A 24,823-nucleotide genomic window follows, 5' to 3' on the forward strand; every position below is an offset into this window, starting at 1 on the left:
GAAGGCCGCTGTCATGACTGCTATTATAATTATTTTATTAACTGAAAACTTTTCACCACTCGATTTTTTCACCACTCGATTTGAATTTGACTGTGTTTACGTCAACGTTAGGTACTATAAACTCTAAAAGAAGGTAACAAAGAAAAGTAACGCAGAATGAGATTAGAAGAGAAATACTAAATACATTGGTTTAATATTATAACAAACTAACTGTTTAGAGTAGCTGCAAATAAGAAACGTATAGAAAAAAATATATTCAGAAAGGATAATGAAATGAACAAGGATTTTTTTAAATTCTTCAATGTATGCTTAATAATATAACTAATATTTAAATGCATACTATAAAGGAGACCTAATAAAATTGTGTTTTTAAGTATATGAAGTATATGAGGCCATAAACTCGCCGAGTTATGTGAACTTTTTATGTGAAGTGGCTACAAAAAATTATCCAATAACTCTAATCGATCCCAGAATGTTCGTAACATTTTTATTAACACCATTACCATTTTATATCTCTACCATTTTTCTCCGTCTTTTCAAAGTCATGAGGTAAAAAATCCATAATTGCCACACGAAGGGCACGCACGCTAGGCATTCGCTTAGAAAAGAAATGAATAGGAAAACAAAGTTATTGTGTTTGTTAATTAGAATGAATCTGGTGTTTTAGTGCAGCCATCTTTGTGAGATAGTCTATTGTTGATGGATACAAATTTTAGTTAGTTAGGTTAGTTAGGATAACAAGTAGGAATATTTTATGTACGACGTATTATTTTATTTATTATTTGTTTAGGGATGTAGAAGTACGTAACAGTATAACGCTAGAGGCTCATTTTGAATTGAATTTACTCTGCAACTTTCCAATGTTTCATATTTTTCCAATATACTAATAAAGTTAAGCTGGATATTATTTATTTACACAAATCGCCCCTTTCTATTACATAGAGTAACGTTCAGTATTATTTACTAACCAATTCTTTACTTTTTGATTTTAGAGGGATATATGTGCCAAAAAACAACATACTCTGCAAAATACTTGAAATAAATAGCGTTGCGGCGAAGTTATCTACTTCTATCTAGTTTACCGTTGGATATTTGCATCCGTATGGGATTATTTACTGGTGATATTACGTTTTTTTCTACTCACCAATACACTGTTAAAATAAGCTATTTGTCCCTATGTAACAGAATACATTAAACAAAGACAGCAATATATCGGAGAAAGGTGGTTAATTTAGACACTTGCTTATAAGAATTTAGCGTTTTCTCAGATTGCTGTTAACTAGCAGCGCGTTTGCAAATAACTGATTTTGGTATTATTTAAATTTTCAATTCATCTGGCTATAAATATGTCAAATGTAACCTAGAACGTTTTGCTGGGAAACCATAAAACTTTAGGGAATATTAACACAATTTTGGTAGATAATAGACTATTTTTCAAGGGTTTAATTTTTATTTATTGTTTTTTTAATTATTTTTGTGTGAATAATACTCAGTATTTGAATCAAGGCTGTTAGGGCTTAAGTAGTCTGAATACGAAATGGAATCTAAGATCTATTCTAACATACAGTATGATGCAAAAGTATGGAATAAATTTTCGTTATTTCAGAAAAATACTACTTTAAAAAAAATCTTAAAACACGTCAATTTTAATTTTTAATCGGCCATCAATTGCTATTAATGTGTTGGACATTATGTCATCAGTTTTGGCGTAATGTAATCGACAATTTTTATAAACACAAATTAGGGTCACTTAATAACTCATTTGAAAGGAACTCTTCAACGATGTAATATTCGAATAAATATTTCTACAGGGTAAACAAAAATTATGTACTAGTTTGCAATGACATAGAAATATGGAATAAAGTCATTATTTTAAAAACAGACGACTTTAAAAAAAAATGTTAAAAATTGTCAATTTTTTTTTAATGGCCATCGCCTGCTATACATGTTATGGATATTACGCCTTTAGTATTGGCGTAATAACCTAATCGACAATTTTTTTAAAATAAACCGATATCACGGGATATATCACTTAAAAAATCTCCTCATATCCTTTGCAACGATGATATAAGTGAATATTTATTTCTACGAAACTACAAGAAGAATATACCAAGGCTGGCCTAGATATTAACCTTGCGAAAACAGAGTACCTATCTACAAGTAAAGAAGACATAGAAGATTTACAGATTGATGACAACGTAACAATCAAAGGAAAGGATAAATTCAAATACCTGGGGTTTATAATCACGAAAAAGGCAGAGGAAAAAATTACACAAAGATAGGGACAAACAAGAACAGCAATCCGACAACTTAACTCAGTATGGTGGGATAGACACCTAAATATGAAGACAAAAACGCAGATTTATAAAACATTAGTGCGAAGTATTATGACATATGGGGCTGAAAATTGGATCATAAACAAGAAAAACAGCAGTAAGATAGTAGCAACAGAGATGAAATGCCTGCGAAGATGCTGCAGAGTAACAAGAATGGATAGGAGAAGAATATATAATATGAATAAATAGAACAAAAAAGACTAAAGTGGTATGGACATGTAAGAAGAACTAGCGACAGCAGATGGATAAAGAGAATAACCGAATGGAGCCTCATAGGAAGGAGGAAAAGAGGAAGACCCCGAAAATCCTGGAGGAACGAAGGAGACGACACCATGAGTAAGAGAGGCCTAAACGATGGAGAATGGAACAACAGAGAGAGATGGAAACGGTTGAGCGAGGGAAGGCAGTAAATACTGTAGAATCCCTAAATATATATATTTATTTCTACAAAATTAACCCCAACTGTTGGTTTAATAATGCAATTAACTTATAATGAATGTTTAGTAATATACAATCAATTTATAAGAAATAATAAAACTGACAATCTTCAGAAATAATGTATTGAGAAAGACGAGCAGTAAATTCTTTCCTGGCGTAATTAAGTTTATTTATAGGGACTCCATTTTACTTAACTAAGTATATAATTTTGGTTAACCCAGTAGAAGTCAATATTCGAATAATTGTTGCAAAGGGAATTCGAATGCCTTTCAAATGAGGTGTCCCATGACCTTGATCTGTATTTAAAAACCTCATCAATTACGTGATTACACCAACACTTATGACGTAAAGTCAAACACGTATATGCATCGTCACTGTTGTCCTGTATGATATTGATGTTGAAGGAATAGATAAAGTTATTCACTTTTTCCAAGTTGTCAACTGTCTGGTAGGGTCGTACTGCTCTCTACGATTGATTTTTTAAGATCTAGTCTTTTTTGTGTTTTTTTAACAGACCGACTTGTTTAGCATGTGATAAGTTCCGTATACGTATTCTCACCTATTGCTTTTGTTTTGCTCATGATATGTGTGTTACCTGGATATACTGCCAGTTGGACTGATTTATTGATAAGTGTATTGTTTCTACCTTCTGTTGTTTTTCTAACTACGTATTTCAGTGCTAAATACACACAACATTGTTCGTAGCAGCTTATCATCCTGTTTTAATCCTTGTGTTATTTGAAATCAGTCTGTCATCTTATGTTGTATCTGTATCTGAGTCACTGTGTCCGCCATCGTCGTTATTTCACATTCACATAATATTTTGTATAAGTGTGACCTGTTTATTGATCCGTATGCCTATTTAAAGTCGACGAAAATATTATAAACGTCTATGTCATATACCCAGGCTTTGCTTAATATTTGCTTGACCTGCTTGATATGATCCGATGATTTTCTTTGCTAGAGGTTTTAGTCTGTGGTTAAGTATACTGGTAACTATTTTATATCCACAACACAGCAAGAAGAATTTACAAAGTATTTTACCGCCACTTTTATGGGCAGATGATTGTCTTATTCCACCTTTTTGTCATTTTCTCTTGTCTCCATATTCTGTGTATAACCTCATTTTATTTCACTATTTCACTTCCTCCCAACTTCAACAATTTTGCAGGTATTCCATCACATATAGAAGCCTTGTTATTTTTCTACAATTTATTGGCCCTTTTAATCTCTTCTTTTTTTCAGTTTTCTTTTCTCATTTTCTTCATTTTCTGCCTCTGCCAATGTTTTCTATATGTTCTACATCATCATCGTGAGAGTTTTCGGTTAGCAGTTTTTCAAACTATGTTTTTAAAACAGTTTCTTTAATTTTCATTTTTCACCGTTTCTATTGCTGTACACATTAGTTTATATCCTTGTTTTGTTTTTTTTTTTGATAATTTTATTTGCATTTCATGTTTTGTCTTCTCTTTTTTTGTCTGCACAGTTTATCAACTATTTTTTTTGCTTTTAAATAGCATTTTTCTTTTTCTAGTTGGTCTAGTCAAACATACTTTATGTGCTTCATTTCGTTCTTCAATTGTCGCCTTACACTCATCATGAAACCGTTGGTCATATTTCATTTCTTTAGTTCCTATCATCGATGTTGCTGTGTATATTGACGTTCTACTTGTTAGGTTCCTCAGGTCATCTAATGATCCAATGGTTTCATTACAAATTCTAACACAAACTAATTTATTTACACTAACAGTGTACCCAAAATACATAATTTATTTAATATTGTCATGAATGTATTACGTAAATTCTAACGTATTAGATATACATAAATAATTATATAAAATGATATATATATATATATATATATATATATATATATATATATATATATATATATATATATATATATATATACATTTCTTTATTCTAAAAAATAATATAGTTAGTTATGTTTATCGAATAATACCTTCACTATTAACCTCTTCAGATACAATTGCCACACGTTATGCTCAAGATTAGATTTTCCTGTGTGGCGTTTAAAATATAATGTTCTGTATGTTATAATGCAAGGAAAAATACCTGTACTAGATGGTCGTCTCCCAAGACGACGCTACCGCAGGTGGTAGATACTTATTCGAGACTAACAAGTAAATCCAGAAACATGTGGTGCCTAGTCACTGAACCTGTACAAGTTGGCATAGAGATCCAGCACTCTAGAGTAGATATTGTCAATAAATGAAAGATACACAATCTTGAGAAAAGCCAAAAAACTGCAGTACAACGGGTTTATAACAGACGGCTTCTGAACAAATAAAAAGACCAACATAATTTTTGGTTTGACAGCATAGCGAGATGGCACACGTACTTTAATGTGCATACTTTAGTGGCTTCGAGGTTCAAGTAATACTCTGCATATAAAAATGTAAAGCGGAGAACACATCTAAGCGACCACGGTCGCGATTGCGTCCACGATAGCAATGGGGATCTCGGTTTATGTAAAAATCGAACACATCGGACCGATAACAGCCTGCAATTGCATGAATATAAATAATACAGTTGGAATATAGTATATTAAATGTGTGATTTATAAGAAGAAGGAGCATTGCTTGTTGAAAGAAGAAAGGCGATTCAATCGAATTCAAAGGTACGCAACTAATTCGGATAAAAAAAGAAATTTAATAAAATATATGTGTAGGCGTTCTTTTTTTTCCATTTACAAATGCAGATATTTATGCAGTTTATTTTGCAGAAAACGAAGAGATGGTTGGGTACACGACATTAACCTGAGGTGCAAGTAACAAGGAGAATTTTATAAATTGTACCCAGAACTTCGCAGAGATTAGAAGCGTTTTTCACTATTAGCAGCCTTCAGAGCCACCTCCCGCACGTGCTCCCCCCATTTTCCATTCTACTGCAATGTCACTCTTAGGTACTTTACGTGTTTCTTGGGTGCTAGACATGCTCCCGCACATTGTAATTCAACACTTTGCTTGTTCCTTTTCCCCATGAAGGAATGATGGCTTTAGTTTTCTCTGCCACAAGTTTTAGTACGTGCTGCGTCATCGATTTCTTTGCGACGCGGCCTACATTCCGAATCCGGTATTTAAGATCTGGCTCATCCAGCCACTAACAGTACAGCGAGGTCATTCGCGAATGGGAAGGGGGTATTCACAGTTTATAACCACGCCATATGCCAGGTTCCATAGCGTCGGCCCAAGACAGATCTCTGGGGGACCCCGGCCGTCACGTCCACGATTGTGCCCTTTTCCACCATAATCCTTCCCTCGGACAGATACTCCGCCACCACATTCATCCAGATAACCAGGACATTCTTTCTCCTCCATTGCCTTTATTACCTCGTTTCACTGCAGAGTATTGAATGCATTCTTAACACCAAACAACAGCAGGGCCGTCCAGCGATTTTCATCCCCTCTGTTGCGCAATGCTTCGAGTACACTCACGATTGCATCAATCGTGCTTTTCCCTTTACAAAAACCAAATTTCCTCCGAGATAAACCACCTGACCTCATAATCATGTCGTCTATGCGTACTCGCAGCATCCCTTGCGCAATGCTTCGAGTACACTTACGATTGCATCAATCGTGCTTTTTCCTTTACAAAAACCAAATTTTCTCCGAGATAAACCACCTGTACGGTAATAAAGATTTTATTACCGTACAGGTACGAAATTTACTGATAAAGAGTACGGTCCGCTCAGCCCCCTCATCCCTCTATACACCATTCTATCTGCCGTCCGGAAAGAGCTCTCGTGTTAACTCATGCTTCTTAAGGGACCGCGTCCGCTAACGCTTTTAACGGCTTCTGGGTTCTCTAGGTCTACTTGAACCTCCATTGTCGTCATCTTCTTAACTTTAGAAGATTCCATGTTGATCTGCACGCCTCTTAATATCATGCACACAGACTTCCTTGGTGCCTCTTCTTTATTTTCCTCCACTTCCTCGATAAAATAGAGCATCTAATTTCTCAGGATATCGACCTCCCTCTTTATGGGTAGCCTTGAATTTAGCACCTTCCTCATGAGTTTCCCGAATTCTGCTACGCTGTCCTGGAGACGCTCAAACTTTGATCTAGCTTTGTAGTTCAGTGGTCGTCCCTCCTCCTCCGAACTGATCGTTTCTGTCCTGTTGCTTGGTTTTATATTTTTTAATTCCGCTTTTTCCATTCATCGTCAGAGCTGCTTCCGTTGTCCGAGCTGCTTCCGATGTCCGAGCTGCTTCCGCTGTCCGAGCTGCTTGCCTCTTATTTCTGTTGTTTTCTTTTCTTAGAATATCCTCGCTTATTTTATTTTTTCCGTCCTTCTTCCTGTTTTCTCCTTCCTCTTTCTCTTTTTCTCCTGCCTTTATTTCTTCCTCTCTCTTGGATTGCTGTTTCTATCTTTCTTTCCTCTCCTTTCCGCTACTTCTGCTTGCATTTTTTCTAGTTCCAATTTCTTCCACTTCCCTCCTCCAGCTTTTCTTCAATCGAGTTTCATCCCTTTCTTTTATTACCCCTCTTCTACTTTTTTCTTTATCCTAGCTGCTCCCTTTTCCGTCTTTTTTAATTTTCTTTTTCCTTCTCATCTTCCTTCCCACGAGTTTTGTCGTACTGATCGGTCCAGTGGGGCAGTGCGCGTTCGCCACCTCGCTTGGGCATCGCTTGTAGCTCACTATGTTACCCCTGGGCCATGCACCCCTTTGGAACGATGGTGTTATACCTTAAGGTTGGGGAGGCGATATATTAGGATGATGCATAGCCGCCTGTCCTATGCATATCCGTTTGTATGTATCTGGATGTTAAGAATCTAAATCATCAAAAATATTAGTGACTTGGGATTTGGTGGATGGTCGGAGATGAGCCTGGTCAATAGTCCAGGCTCATCTTCGCTCGTCCTTCTGCAGGATAGGTCTAATTATATGGGAAGAAATAAAGATTTTTAATAAAGAAATGTGTTTGGGTATTTTGGAACACTTGTGACTGGTTACTGCGCCTTGTAGCGTCCAGGGGCGGTGTCCAACGCTCACCCGGTGCATAGATGCTGGACGTTAATTGGACTGTACCTTATCCTAACGCCACCTGTTAACGTATTAACAAAGCATACCTTGTTTACTTCTCACATATCTGTCAAATTCAAAAAAAATAGTAAATATTAATAAAATAAAATTAAATATCATTTGATAGTAAATTTTATTATTATATAAACTAAATGAGATGTTTAAAAATACTAATTGTATTTATATGAAATTATTTTAAAACGAAATACAAATTTAAACTTAAATTATTCAATTTAAATTCAATCTTTTTATTAATTGTTCTGAAGCTATTTTCTTGTGGCATTTTAAAGTAATTACTATTTACATGGTAATAAGCCACAATTAAAGGTTAAAGTACGTTTATTGACGTTTCAATTTCCATAAGGAAATTGTACTTTAACCTTCAATTGTGGCTTATTCCCATTTAAATAGTAATTATTTGTAATAATTGGATGACTTAAATTTGAACAATCGTTGGGAATTCGAATCTTTTATTGACAATTATTCTTTTAATTTTTTTCCTTCTTATTTAATATCTCTATTTTGTTTGCATGTTTGCATTTTTCATGTAATTTTTAATTTAAACCTGCATAGAATAAATTAATATATAATGACTTGAAAAGAATTTATCGGGAGTAATAAATCGATGTGAAGAATTGCTATGTTGTAACGCTACCCGTACGACGCCATCTTGTAGCGCTAGCTCCGTGATGCTCGCCACAGCATTTTACTACAGAGAAAAAAGTAATGCAACGCCAGTATAGAAGCTTTATTTTAATATATCTGCGACTTTAAATTGGACAAAGTATATAAATTGGATCGGCCTATGGATAATTTGTACGTTAAAAGATAGTAAATTATGTCTCGGTGTTACTCATTCCTAAAATGTTTTTTGATATATTATATTGAACACTCTGCAGCTGGTGATGATACAGGTATTTGATATGAGTGGTTTGATAGTATATTATTATTTTTAACAAATGATTTAAATTATTTACATATAACCAATAACCTGTATAGTTATGAACTACTGCTTTAAGTTATTGACTAATAATTTAAGAAATTGACTTTAATTTAAAATGCATGTGTGGAAGTCTGGACTCACCATTTAGCATTACTCGAATTGGAATAGATATGAAAGAATTGAAAATAATATTTTATTCTCATTGTATATTATGCCCAGTTAAAATGTCAATAGTTTTTAGAACTTATTTATATAAAAATCTGATTGGTGTACGCTTTTCAAAAACAAACTGCCTTAAATGTTAGCATATTCTAAAAAAAAAACAAAATAAAAGAAAACCAAAACCTAGCAAAAGAGGCAGAGCATTTCAGTAAAGATCATTTCACAGCTTCCTCGGACAATACGTCCTACTTCGCATCCGGCTCCTCATTTGACGACGAGTTAGGCATTTCCGTAGTCGAAAACCCGCTGGTTGACGCGGTCAACGGTCAAGAAGCTCATGCTGGCTACGACCACATCAGCGTAAGCGTTTTAAAGAACAAAGAGCGAACATCGACTCTAGTACGGAAATATCCGGAAGACATCGAATACGGGCAACCTGCCGGCAACTCAGTGTATCACCAAAAGTCACCAAGTAGGTATTTTCTTACATTGTACTAAGATGTAGAGGAAAGGTTTTTTAAACTATTTAGCTTGTTATATTTTATAGTATATGATTTGTACGGTAATTTTTAACATAAAAAGAACCATTTATAAATTTCCTTCTAGGAAAAATTCCAGTCTAGAGTCTAACACACTTACCACTACAAGTACTAGTAACCCTCATACCATGTAAAATCGTCGACTCACGCAAACAAAATATTTTGGTTCTTTTAGATAACAGGTTTTTACTGAAAGGTAATGTTATTACAAATAAATTACAAAAAGACAATAAGCCTTTCTTCAAGTATTTTTCGACCAATTTATTTTACATCTGCAAAATTTATATTTACGAAAGGAAAACTTTTTATTACATTGGAGCACTACCAAAATTTTAGAAAAATCTATTTAAAATATCAAGGTTTCATGGTTTCATCAAGGATATCAAGTTCAAAAGAAAATTTAGAGTACTGAGATTAGAGTATCTAAAACGGTATCAAAAAAAGGTTGTAATGAAATGTTTTAGTATTGAGTAGATTATCCAATTTTCAAAATCCCATTTAGTCCAGTCTAACAAACGAAATAGGTAAAAGAAATATTACAAGTATCTAAAAGTTTTAAATAACATAAGAGATATAGGTAATCAAAATATACTCAGTGACATTAGAAGTGTTACACCCAGAAAGAGTAATGTCTTGAACTTAATTTTTTGGCAACATGGTAGATTTGCATCAAGAATGAAACGATAACGTTGTCAAGAATTTTTATTAACAAGTAATCAAAAAAATTGACAATGCGTTTGCTGACCCCATAGCTGAATACACTCCCGTATACATCTAGACATTGACAAAATGAGATGATCGATATTTGCTTGTGGCACCTCGTTCCAAGCAACTTGAACTTCATGTATTAACTGTGCCAAAGTCTGTGGAGGATGGTGCAAAGTGGGCAGTCGCCTTCCCATCCTATCCCATACATGTTCGATAAGATTTAAATCCGGAGCATGGGGCGGCCACGGGAAAACATTAACGCCATCTTCTTGGACAAAGTTCTTAGTTTGACGCGCAGTATGGGGACGCACGTTATCTTGCTGAAAAAGGACGGAGATAAGGCAGTAAAGTGGTTTGTAAGATGTCATAAACATAACGCGCAGCTGCCATATTAGCTTGAATAAACACAAGTGGTGATCGGCTACCATAGGCAATAGCCCCCCAAACCATTACTTCAACTGTCCTGTATACATGCCTCTCAACAGCAAACCCGATATCTCGTCGCTCTCCACGGCGGCGTCTTACGACCATCATGCATTCCTAAACAGAATCGTGATTCATCGCTGAATGCTACATTACGCCATTCTGCCACCCAATGCTGCCGCTCTCTGCACCAATTCAAACGTTGATGACAGTGGTCCGCAGTCAAAGGAAACACCAGTCGTGGGTCGTGGAATGAAACCAGTCCAAAGGCTCGAATACGACGGTATAGTGTACGCATACTAACAGGTCTACCTACTACTTCAAACTATTGGTCACTAATTTGACACGTAGTAGCAAAACGGTCTCGCAGAGCCAGTAATCTAAAGCGCCTATCCTGACGCTCTGTGGTACGCCTCGGTTGACCAGTTGGTCTTCTTCGTGTTCCTCTACCTTCGTTAGAGGACACACACACCCTCCACACACGACAGACACGCATAACCGTCATTTCCGTACAATTAACACGACAAACCCATCTCTATACGCAATAATTCTGCCCCTGTAATTTTGATGTCTTCGAACTCGAGGCATTTTCTTACACTGAATAGAATTAGACTGAGGAATAATAACTAAAAATTTCTATACGAACCAGTTTTCACAAATAGCTATCTTCACAAAAAAATTTAAAGTAAAATTTTATTTTTACAAAAAGTAGAAAAGATAAAACATTGATATTGTTATCATAGTATGTTTTAAATATAGTCATTCCGTTACCAAAAATTTAAGTTCAAAAATGTATTCCTTCTAGGTGTAACACTTCTAATGTCACTGAGTATACATAGTACTGTTAGATCGGCTCTTTTTTATAAACAAAAGACACAGTCCAAAGATGCAGTTTTTTATTTGTAGAATTTTTTTATTTTATTTGGAGCAATTTGGAAACTATTATGTTATGAAGAGAGGGTGAATTTGAATATTTGCAAGTGGTTCAAATTCATCAACAATTTGCCGAGATAATTTCAAAAAAAACATTTTTGTTCTGTAATAAATATGTACAACTTTTGCAATAATAGCCGTAAGTAGCATATAATACTTTGCTAGTAAGGCTATTATGTGTTTATATAAGACTAAAAATTTGAAATAAATCTGTTCGTTAGGTAAAGAATTTTTTTAAGTGTTGTTAAAAATATTATTAAAAGTTTAAATACTTTTGCTGCCTCTAATGCAAGCAACGGTAAGCAACCGGCGCGGCGAGTGTGAAATGGACGACCGGGCTGATAGATGTAGGCAATCAGGCCACATTTGCGAAATTCTTCTTGTTTTTCTTTCTTTTTATAAGCAATTCTTCTTGTTTATTGTCAAAAAAACACCTATGGAATATTCTGACACCGTCTTTTGCGCGGTCATCCGTTATTTCTTCTGCTAATTGGTGATTTATCTTTTGCTGTTTTGAAGCGCGTCGCTTCTGTTCTGCTTATGTGGTTATTCCACTGTTTTTTCTATTAAGCGTTAATTCTATATTGTACTTTACATTTTCTTTTAATGCTTTCACTTCACTTTAATTCACTTTGGATCTATTAGGGTATTACCTGTAATCATTCTCAGTACTTTAATTTCTACCGTTTCCAGTAGCCTTTGTGTTGTGACTGTGTCGGGTCTTGCTTCTGAGGCACATGCCATTATTGGTCTTACACTGGCTTTATAAATATTTGACTATATCTTAGTATTAATGTGTCTCATTCGCCATAAAGTGTTCTTAAGGCATCCTGCCAGTATATTTGATTTTTATATTTGATTTCTTCTTCTTTGTTAAGGTCTCCATAGCTAGACGATGTAATTTAAAGATATTTTATTACCAATACCAGTTTAATAATGATGCCTTCAATTTCTATTTTACATCCGATTGGTTCTTTGCTGATTTACTATTATATTTTTCTTAGATGAAATTGTCGTATAAAATTCTTCTGATGTTATGTCAACTCTGTGGACTAGTCTTTACAGACTTATTTTATCTTGAGCTATTAATATTGCGTCGTCTGCTTAACACAGTATTTTTAAATCATGAATCATGAATGTGTTGCTTGTGTGAGTCCATTTCAAAAGGTAACAGAAATAATAAATTAGACTTATTTACAATCAATTTAATTTAACTATCCAGACGACCGGTTTCGCTTTCTACAATATGCAAAGCATCTTTAGGTCTCGATACAAAGTTAAATAAATGCTGAAATAATAAACCCATATTAGGGTTTTGTCTAATAAAGATAAACAAAGATAGATGATATAAATTACAATAATTATGCCAATATTACATGTCTGTGGTTTTTCAAATTGAATAAAATGTTTAAGCAGACAAGGTAAGACCCACAATTTGGTAAAATAGTCTATTAAATTGTAATAAATTAATAAATGAACAAATAAATAAAACATTACTTACATGCCGGTACTCTATTAATTTATGGTTGAAAGAACATGGTTCAAACTATCCTGTATTGTTGATTGGAGAACTTAAGTCTGTTATTGTAATTGTTTGACAGTAAACGGGGAAGTTCTTGAGGAGACAGATTTTATCCAATGAAGTAGAGATAGGTGTAATGTGATTGTTTGTTAGATGAAAGTAATGTTCCATACCATTGAGTTATTTATTTATTCTAGAGATATATTTATGAAATGTGTGTTATTTATTAAGATTTTATTTTATGAAGGTGACAGTTGTAAGACAATGAATGAGATTAGATGTACACATTGTGTGGGTGTGCAATTATTTCAACCTGTAATTATCAAATTCTTTGATAAAATTCTATTGAAATATATGGCAAATGATTGCAAAGTTAAGTATTTAAAGTTAAAAATTAAGGACAATTTAAGACACACAGAAAACACACAGAAAACACTTAAAAGGGGGACGAAACAAACATTAAATTTATAAAGGGAGGAAGGACTTGAATGCACTACATCTCTTACTTAAAGACAATAAGTTTTTATGTTATCTATTAGATTTTAGAGGTAAATTTGACAAATGTAGGTTAAAGTGTGACAGTTCTTCTTCTATTTCTAAATACTGTAAGTTAAGTTATCCAGTTTTATGAAATAAGCTGATATTAATGAATTTTTTTAAATTTTAAAGTATTTTTACTTCATTGTTTGCCATTTTATATCTTATTCATTTGTTGACACTTTTGATAATTTCTTTTCATGATTAAATTAAAGATCATAGTGGTCAATGAATCCCCCTGTCTTATTTCACTGCTGACTTCCATTTTGTTGGTTTGGGTAGATGTTTAAAATAGATTTTATAATATGTAGGGGAACTTCTTTATTATACTAAAGATCTGCGAAATTGTTGACTGGAAATTCCAAACTAAAATTACGTATATAACACCGTATAGCCCCATGGAACGTTCTAAGTTTGTTAGAACTAGGCAAACTACATTATCTTGGGACGAGAACTTATGAGTAAAAACGTAGATATATGTGCAGTACTACAAAATCTTCATGTTGAAAGCCAATAAAAATGCGCAGAAATACTGATTTATAAGAAACTCGCAACATTTGTATACAAATATGTCCCAATAAATGACCACGTAATTAAAATTGCTCACAATATTTAGTCAACAAAGATCCATGTACTACAGGTATATATACCAACATTTGGTAAAACAGATGAAGAGTCAAGGAGATACACCAGTTAGTAAACAGCAACATCGCTAATATATACAAAAAAACCCAATCATAATATAAAGCGACTGGAATACTAAAGAGGCAAAACAACCATAAAAGCTTAGCTAAAAGGAACAGTTGGTGTGTTTGGAATAAGCAATTAAAATGAGAGGGAAGAAAAACTACTACAATATGTCATCGCTAGAAGACATATTGTACATCACCCGCATAAAGACAAATCCAGAGGATGATTGCAGATCAGCTGTTACAAGCCGAATTCCGTATCAAATTTCGTAATAAAATAGAATAAAATAGAAGAATCAAATATATACCCAAACAACCTGCAATATACTAAATAATACTAATACATTGTAATACAAAGAAAATATGCAAAGATGTGGATAACAGAAGTAAAAAATACTACAAATCACAAAGAAAATTCAAGGAAAGAAGAACATTAGATGACTGACGAGATACTGGACCTAGTAAAATAAGGGAGAAAACTCGGAAATAATTCATCAAATCCAACAGAAACTGAAAAAAGGTAGCAGACGTAAACTGACGAATACAATCATCAAGCAGAATAGACAAAAATAATCACATTTAATAAATATGCAAATAATTAATAGAGCACGCTAATCTGTAAAAATCTAGAGAACTTTTTACCAAACTAAAATACTCATCCAAAGAATTCAAAGCACAAACTCGGATCATTAAAGATAACTTAGGAACAATCATCACAAATCCAGAAGGCATAGCAGCAACATGGCAACAATATTGTAGAATGCAAGTATATAGTGACTATAAATGGAACGGAGACCAGGAGAATTAAATGACGAAAGAGAACCACATATTATAAAATCCAATACAACAAACCGAAATAAAGAAATTAAAGTACTGCAAAATCTCAAGGGGAAGACGGAATCACGGCGAAAGCACTTAAATAGATGAGAGGCATAGGAATTCAAATAATGTTTTAACTATTTAATAAACTCTGGAATACAGGAAACTGGCTAAATTAAAGGAGTGAGCCCACTTTTAAAGCCATCTACAAAAAGGTTCACCAACTGACTGTAATAACTGCTTCACAATAATCTCCCATGCAAGCATAGTTTTTTGTACTTACATTAACAAGAGAATAAAATCAATACTTTTACCACGCTTCTTCTAAAAACAATGTAGGTTTGTCCATGAAAGAGGCACACGAGAACATATTCTCTATATCAGACTTTTTTTCTCAGCCTTCTCTCCCCAACTCTCTTCATGATCTCCATCCTGAACAACATACTTTTAATTTGTTTCGGCTATTCTTTTAATGTTGTCTACTCATCTCATCTGTGGTCTTCCTCTTGGTCGTCTACCGTCCAATGTTGTATTGTGGCGTTCCAACGTTGGTCTTTTTATCTAACAGTGTGACCTGCAAAGCTTCATTTGAGTTTGTCAATTTTTGTTGTGATATCCTCAACTTTTGTTTTTGATCTTACCCAGTCGTTCCTATTTTTATCTGGCAGTCATATAACTAACATTGCTCTTTCCATTGCACTTTCTATTGTGAACTTGAACTAAGAACACGAAACTGTGCCTGGTACCGGAGCTTATGTTTATTATTGCTTTGAAATGTGGGTATATCGTATAATGATACGCGTATCCTAAACAGCACATCGCACAAAGATTTCAATAATAACTACTCGACATCAACACTAGGCTTACCACAATTATGAACCAAAATATATTGACATATTCTCATAGCCAGAATAATGGAATACTTGGGTCATGTGCTGAGAGGCGAAAGATATGAATTACTTCAAGTTATACTGGAAGGAAAAGTACAGGGCAAAAGATCAGTAGGAAGACGCCAGAACTCGTGGCTGAAAGACCTGAGGAGATGGTTCGACCGCTCATCCGCAGAGATCTTTCGCGCAGCAGTTTCAAAAACTACAATTGCCATTTGGATCGCCAACCTTCGAAAGGAGACGGCGCAATGAGAAGAAGAAGAATAATGGAAAGTATAAAGAGATTATTGGTTAAAGACAAACTGGATGGTAAAAGAGCCTGAGAAAGATTTAATGAAAAACACAAATTATTTTTGCAAAAAATTATTCAAACGAGCCGTCAAAAAATGAGATTTTTTTGCTTGTAAATAAGTAAAATAACTTAAGTGTACCGAATACCTAGTTAAAAAGCACATATGTATAGTAAAGAAAAAATCCCTCCACGATCAATAGAAGCTTTCATTCTATTAAACCGGGGTAACGTGACAAGATACGAATAAGTGGATAAATTTAATTCTCCCAAAAAATCGGAAATGTCGGAATATTCTAAATGTGTACTGTTCAAAATGTTTCATTGCTTAATCGACAAGACGAAATTTGTAACGAAATAGTTTGCCTACCACATAGGGTATTACTATGGGGGGTTGAAAATTGGGGACAGAAGTTACTGGAGGTGGAGATAGGGCAAGCAAAATAAACGAAACTTTTGCGAAATTTGGAGTAGCTGGATCGTGGATAAGTGAATGGCAAGGGGGTTGGATTGGGGCAACTACAAAAATGAAACAAAGGGGTACTTACATGAATCTCCTGGAACAAACAGACAAACAAAACACAAGAGTTCCCTCTCCGCTTCGAGGAAGCTCCCTACTGGATGAAAGAAAAGGTTCTTCCATCCTAAAAAACACAAAAGAGAAGTTAGGAGACTTTTCTAAAATAAATAAACAAAATGGTTTAGAGAAATAAATTAAACATTTATTGTTGTCTCACCACAAACAGTTACAAATATAAATGGCACAAAAATACTTTATTTACAAGAGATTTACCTATATTAAAAAAACTACATGCTTTCTGCAGAAGTTTCGACGTTGTTTATTCGTACTGTTTAGAAGAAAAAACATCACTTTTTAACGGCTCATTTAAAGACATTGTTTTCATAAATAATTTGTCTTTTTACTTGTCTTCGTATTTTTAACGTTCAAACCCCTATTTCTCTTTGCTAAAAAGTTCAAAAGCAGGGTAGCATTCAACTATTCTATCTATATATAATTTTTTCGCTGAATACGAATATGTAGTGAATACCAGTCTCAAAAAGTGGTACACTTCCCGTCATATAAAACTGGTACACTTTTTTTTTTCCCAATGTAAACCTGTGTTCAGACTGGATACAATGGTCCGTGAAGCAACTCGTTGTTGCCATCACAGATAATGGAATTGCATAAAATCTAAATATAAAAAATAACGTTCAAAAATGTATAAAGCTTTTAGATAGGTATTATTTTTATCATTAAAAACAAAAAACTGTATCTAATAAATTAAATAACCAAAGATAGGGTTGAGCTAATATCCAAAATGTTTGAAGGGAACATTGGAATGCATCTACTGTAATTTTATACTTCAATTACCTACCGAACACAAACTGTATTTTGTGACAATAAGTTTAGTAACAGGCAAACTACCAAGATTAAATTATTATTTATTACAAGAACAATAGAAGGGGTTAGAATAAAAAGGGTGTAAGTGACATAAACACTGTTTTGAGATAATTAAGCTTAAAGTTGTTTGAATTTAAAAAAATCCAGGAAATGTTTAATTCATATCTTTGATTGCTTTTATTAGAAGCAAAATATGAAGTCTTAGTTACACCTTGAGTTTTGGAAAATATTTTGGTTTTTTTTAAAAAAAGGAGCACTTACAGCCTTTTTTTTCCAAACATTAGTTCAATTTGATTAAAATGAAAAAACAAAAAATTTAGAAACATTTTTATTGAGATTAAATATAGTTACAAACATTAAACTAAACATTATTATCTGAGTCAGAGTCAAGTAAAGCAGTATCCATCTCACTTTCAGAATCTATAGTATTAGAAGCATCAGCTGTAACCTGCTTTGATGTCGATGCAGCACCTCTAATACTGGTTTGTTTAAGTTTATTATCCTTTTTCTGCCTTTTTGCGTTGCCATGTTTTAATTCCTTATAAAAGTCATGATGTCGCGGTGGTATGTATTCCATGAGGGACTGCAAATTTTTCCATTTCGCTGTGCTGATGCTCAGAGAATCCTCATTTAATTCGGTACAAAACATCTTTCCCAAATTATTGGCTGGTCTACCTTTACCCAAAAAAGGACAAGTACATGTTGTGAAAGGAAAATCTTCACTTAGAGTACTCTTAAAATAAAAAGAATAGGTCTCCAAACTTTTGATATATTTGAAGTGACGAATTTCTCTGAACTTCAAACTATATCCCTCGACATCCTTTTTTGGGTCGCCTATTGTAGCATTCAGATGTGAAAATGAAAAGAAATGCTCTTTGTTCATGAGATGTAAAGAAAAACGTTTAGAAGCCAACCTTATTACATCAGCCCAGTCAGAAGGAATAAATACTTGCGGAATTTTTCTTTTGCATTTTTCTATAAGGCCAAAAGACCGGTCACACTCCATATATGTGTGACCGGGTTCTAAAAATTTATGTTCAATTTCTTCAAGTTGTGTAGCTTTAACCAAAAACATAAATAATTTGCATATATTTTTATTTTTATTTTGGCCGCCACAAGAATCACTGTAGGCGACTAATTTTTTTATCCTAGGGGGCAAGGATTTTACAAAGTCTAATAGACATGACCCTATTTCTTGTGAGCCCCTTGAAGCTATATTTTCAGACCATACATACATGTGAGCTTCATTGGTTAGGAGATTGTAAATACAAAAGTTGTATGTCCAAAGTTGTCTCAGATAAAATACTTTGGATGTGGTCAAGAGTGGTGTTGGTAGAGACTGTTGCAGGTCAAAGCATACCACTACTGTATCTGTCGAAAATCTGTATTTCTCGATGTCGCTTTTCTTCTTGTTTATGGCATTTTCGGCACGTTTCTGATGAAGAGCTAACTGAACCTTACTGTGTGATACTTTAGAATCATCATTAGAATATTTTATAATATTTTGATGGGAATCACAGCGGGAACAGGTGTCTGAATGTGGACGATGAAAACTTAAGTTAAATTCGCTATTGAAAATATGTCGATAGTAAGAGAGCTTCACAGGAATCTTGTTTTCCTCTTGGCAAGTAGTTTTGTATAAGTCATACATAATCTTAATATTTAAATCGGGTGACAAGTATTTCGTCTGAGAATTTTCTTTTCTAGAATAATGGCTTGTGTATCTAGGAAACCTTTTAATATGACTGATTACAAAATTGCGTTGCTCATTTTCCATCCTCCTGTGAGTTTGTCCTTTTCCTCTTTTGTCTGGCTCAGCAATACCAAGGTGATTAGTTTTAGCACATACAGATGTAAATCTTTTACTTGATATGTCAAAAGTTTTTAGAAAAAATTGTTTACAAACACGCTTTTCTAATAAAAATATATTTGTGCTAAATTTTCTTTCGTTTGTGCTGTCAATTTTCTTCCTATTTACGTTAGTTTTTTTTATGCATGATGATAAAAAAGCAGTCTGATGATCATATGACGGTAAATCATAGAAGGCTTTAAAAAGTTCTTGTCTGTTTTCTTCACAAATATTTATATTGCATTTGTATCGACATGTATGCTGATAGGGTTGCAGTGACTTATTTTTATGCACCTTGTTGTTAGACACATACTCTTTACCTGCAGTTCTAGAGCGTTTTATTTTGTTGATCTTCCATTCAGATGGACGTCGCAGCCTTTTTCTTGTTTTATCTGGAGTAATATGAAGCGCCTCATCTGTTAAAACTACTTCAGCGATATCAGAGTTAAGATTGTCTTCATTTGCGTCTGATCCGGAAGTAGATGATGGAACGTATTCTTCGTCTTCGTCCGTATAGTAAGGATCTGAAAGTATAAAAATAATTTGTAACTTGCTGTGACACTATTCAAATAATAAAAACGATATTGTTTTAACATCTAAAATTTTTTGGATTCTTTTTATTTATATCTTCACTGGAATAATTCTACGTCCCTAATTTACTTTTGCTTCTAATTATGCATAAATATTAAATTTTCTAAAGTAAAAATACTTAAAATAGGTATATATATTTAATTTACTAAATTAAGACTACGAAAAAAACGTTATTTTTTTAATATGCCCTGTCATGAAAAATACACTTATTACGCCCCTTAAAATATTTTTTAAATTATTTTACATTCTTAATCGAATTAAACCGAAATATCAAAAAATGGATAATTTTTTAACAGTAACCCCGAAATTAATATGTGCATAGGTATTTAACAATTTTATGCAGATATAGATAATAATGGAAGAAATATAACCACAAAGTTTTATTGTTAACCTTTTGGATATTAATCATAGCTGTAAAATACAATAATAAGCAAAGGGGCTTACCTTCGGTTCTTTCCATTTTTATTTTTTGGAAAAACAGCTCGTAAATAAATCGATGAACTAATCAATAAACTACTAACACAATCGTAGCACGTGTTTAGAAAAACAGTTAGTTCTTCTAGGAATAGGAAGGGTACAATTACATAAATGGTTCTTTCGGTTGGAATAGCAAGGATGCAAGTGCGTCTACACCCTTTCTATTCCAACGGAAACTGCACCTTCATTCATCTAATTTTTCTACTATGCAATAGATGGCTCCAAATGTATTAAAAATCACTTCTCGACTTTTTATTCTAATAAATATGTACCTTATCTTTTCAGAGCCGTACTTATCTCGAAATATGTCAAAAATGCACTTGCACCCTTTTTATTCTAACCCCTTTTCTAATAAATTCTAATATTTATAATAAATTTATAATAAATTTTATTATAAATTTATTATAAATATTTATTATAACATTTATTATAAATGTGAAAAATTAAATTTTTACTTTATCCTACGTATTATAAACTATAAAATATCCGGGACGAAAAAACGCTTTATAAAACGTGATAGTTACAATCCAATATCTCATTGTAATGTTTTATTATAATAATTTATTAGATTGATTATCAATATTTTTGAATTGAAATATTTTCATAAATTATAATAAAACACAAATCAATATGTGGGTACATAATTGAGATTATGGAAAATTACAATAGTCATAGGAGAATTTTTAGGATGCATGTTTAAATAAATGTAACTGACTGATAGAGAATGCTCGATAATGTTTTAGTTTTTAGTATACTCAAAACTGGCGGTCTGTCGCACAGACCTGCTTTTAGCTGGTTTCATATAATATTTTCGTTGAACTGGCAACAGTGCCCTAGAAATTAGAATGACACATGTGACAAGATCAACGTACACAACTTAAAAAACACGATTTTTGGTTAGAGTTGTACCAGTTTTTTATGCCGCGAACGGTACCAATATTTTTTGTTGATAAATTTTTAAATTTGAATAGTTTAATTTACAACTAGTTTCATCATAAGGAATGACTAAAAATACATAAAAAATACTAATGATGATATATATAAAAAGTTTATAGTTGTACAACTGTAGCAATTAGTAACATGTGCTTTTTGTAATTATTGTACACAATACTGTTTGTGTCAATGGTCTTTGCAGCCGAGACACATTAATTTGAATAAAAAAAAAAGTTTATAGTTTAAAATTAAAAATTTTAAGTTGAGAAATCGGAGATTTTGCTTCTTTTTTTCCTCATAACTTTTTACATGGTGCATATTTCTCTAAAGGCGGACACAAATAGTTGCTGCACATAATATTAACTTTCTTTTTCATTGCGTTAACAAGCAACAAACAAATAGTTTTTCGCCCTTGTAGAATCAAAAACATACGGCACGCAAGTACGTTTTGTCGATGTCGCAGCAATTAGTAAAACTTTAAAATAGCTACTATTTAGCACGTATAATGTCATTACGTACTAACCCACTATCTGCTTGTGATTCTGCAAGGGCAAAAAGCTATTTTATTGCTTGGTAACTTAACGAAAGAACGCATGAAAGAATTAATGAATGATATCATAAAGAGAACAGAAATACCACAGGACTGGAAGAAAGACATTATACTACCAATACACAAAAAGGGCGACAAGAGAAACTGTAATTATTACCGAGGTATTACTATATCAAGTATTCCTGGGAAGGTATTCGCAAGAATAATAGAAACAAGAATAAAAACCCAAATAGAACCATCTATGGAAGATACACAATGTGGATTTAGGAAGGACAGAAGCACGCAAGACCACATATTCACAATAAGACAAATAAGTGAGAAAGTAATCAATAAAAATAGAGAAATAAATATATGCTTTATTGATCTGGAAAAGGCGTTTGACAGAATACAAAGAAAGGACGTATGGAGGACATTAAAGGAAAGAGGAGTTGACAGGATAACAATTGATGTAATAAAGGATATGTACAATAATAATACAAATACGGTGAGAACCAACAACGTGGAATCCGAAGAATTTACTACAAGTCAAGGCGTCAAACAGGGATGCGTGTTGAGTCCACTGCTGTTCTCAGTGGTACTGGATGAAGCAATAAAGAAAGCCAAGAGAAGAATGAGAAAACTAACATTAGGATACTGGCAAATGAAACAGACTCAACTATCAGAGCTTCTATTTGCAGACGACATGGTTTTGATAGCAGAAAACAGAGAAGACCTACAGAACAACCTTGAAATCCTAGAAGAAAAACTGTCAAACATAAATATGAAAATAAATACAGAGAAAACAAAAACAATGATAATTTCAAATAAGAGAAAGACACACGCAATACAATTAAACGGAAAACAACTAGAACAAGTGGAACATTTTAAATACCTAGGAGTAATAACTGAATCAAACGGTAAACAAGACATGGAAATAAGTGAGAGAATGGGACGAACAGGAAGCTTATTTAACACTATGAAAACAACATTTTTGGGGAAAAAAGAAATACCGGAGAAGGTAAAAACGGCAGTCGTTAAATCAGTAGTTAGGCCTACAATCATGTATAATAGCGAGTCATAGACATTGACTGGGAGACAAAAATCTCGAGTCAATGCTATGGAAATGAGGTTCCTGAGGAAAATAGCAAACAGAAAGAGGACAGACAAAATACGAAACGAAACAATCAGACAAAACTTAAAACTAGAACCAATAAACGAAAAAATAGTAGAGGGGCAACTAAGATGGTTCGGGCACGTGTGTAGAATATCGAATGAAAGATTAACAAAACGAGTGTTTGAAACGAGAGTGCAAGGGAAAAACAAACGAGAAAGACCAAGAGTTAGGTGGGTAGACGAAATCAGAAAAGAAGTTGAGAAGAAAGGATTGACATGGGAAAGTGCACGAAATCTAACACAAGACCGGATAGCATGGGGACAACAGTGCAAAACTTAACCCCACCAGCCTTACACCTAACGGTAGAAAGGCTTAGGACTAAGTAAGTAAACTTAACGAAATAAAAAATTTTCTTTTTTTAATGGTAGATATGTTTAAACTTTCTATTTATGAGCAGCTTTTAGATTTATATGCACTGAATCTATTTTCTTGTAGCATATTTTAATGAAAATAAGCCAAAGTTGAAGTTTTAAATAAGTTTGTTAAATTGTTATTGAATAACAGTTCTTGTTTCTTTTTTGTTACTTAATGAAAAAAATAATTAGAAGGATTTTTCACCAAGTAACAAAAAAAAAACTTTTTAATTTAATAATGTTTACATTTTAAGAACGATTTCCGAAGTGGAAATTGAAACGTTAATAAACTTATTTTTAAACTTTAATTCTGGTTTATTCTATTAGTGTATATAAATGATACCTAAAAATGATGAGGATTTAAAGTTAGGCTAAATCTTCGATTTCTCGACTTAAAATTTTAATAACTTTTAAACTAGAGTACCTGACCAAATTATTGTGCCAAGCAAGGAAACATTTACTTTATAAAGTTATTTATCTCATGATTATAAATATATTTGAAAAACCATATTACTATCTTCTTTCCGTGAATAAGGCAATAAAACTGTTTCAAAAAATTTGAGTAAAAGCATTTATTTATTAAAAACGTATAATTTTAACAAAGTAGTGATTAGTGAAATACTTTGTATTGTATGTCCGCCTTTGGCTACTAAAAGAACTTGACCACGTCAACGCACGTCTTAATACAGGCTTGAATAGTTTCCTAAAGCTGTGGATTATAATTCCATGTATATATGAGCGCTTCAAGTAACTTTTAGAACTAATATATTTTTTAAATCTCTCTTTTCATTAGTGTTTCTATCAGATTCTCAATAGCGTTTATATCAGATGAGTTGCCTAATCAGTCAAGAACTTTATTTTTTTTTTATTTTAAATAAGCTGAAAAATAATCTTTGCCTTGCAGAGAGAGGCATCATTGTGCGTAAATATGGGTTTCTCTTCTACAGGAAGCTTTCCCTCCGTTGCTGCAGCTGTGGCAAAAGTCTCGTCTCAAGTACTTTCCGGTACTGGTCTTGTCACATCGTGTTTTCCACTAAGTAGAGATGGCCTCTAATTTTGTCAGATACCACAGACCAGACCATGAGTAAAGGTGGGTGTTTGATGGTGGGCACAATGCATTCGGGCTTGTATTTCTCGTAAGGATGTCTCCGAACAAAATTATTGATTTACGTATTGATATTTAAGTAAAACAACATAATATATCTTTTTCCAGTCTTCCATTGTTGAGTTTTTGTATTT

At 33.3% G+C, this 24,823-nt stretch overlaps 1 protein-coding gene across 1 annotated transcript in view; it reads left to right on the forward strand.

Moving 5' to 3' along the window:
• Window positions 1–24,823, forward strand: part of LOC140449018 (uncharacterized) — a 610,571-nt gene that overhangs the window by 381,920 nt on the left and 203,828 nt on the right. The window contains exon 7 of the mRNA XM_072542160.1: window positions 9,154–9,399. Coding sequence (XP_072398261.1) covers window positions 9,154–9,399 — 246 coding nt within the window. The remainder of the gene's footprint in view (window positions 1–9,153; window positions 9,400–24,823) is intronic.

This window comes from Diabrotica undecimpunctata, chromosome 8, assembly GCF_040954645.1.
Source record: "Diabrotica undecimpunctata isolate CICGRU chromosome 8, icDiaUnde3, whole genome shotgun sequence".
NCBI lineage: Eukaryota > Metazoa > Arthropoda > Insecta > Coleoptera > Chrysomelidae > Diabrotica > Diabrotica undecimpunctata.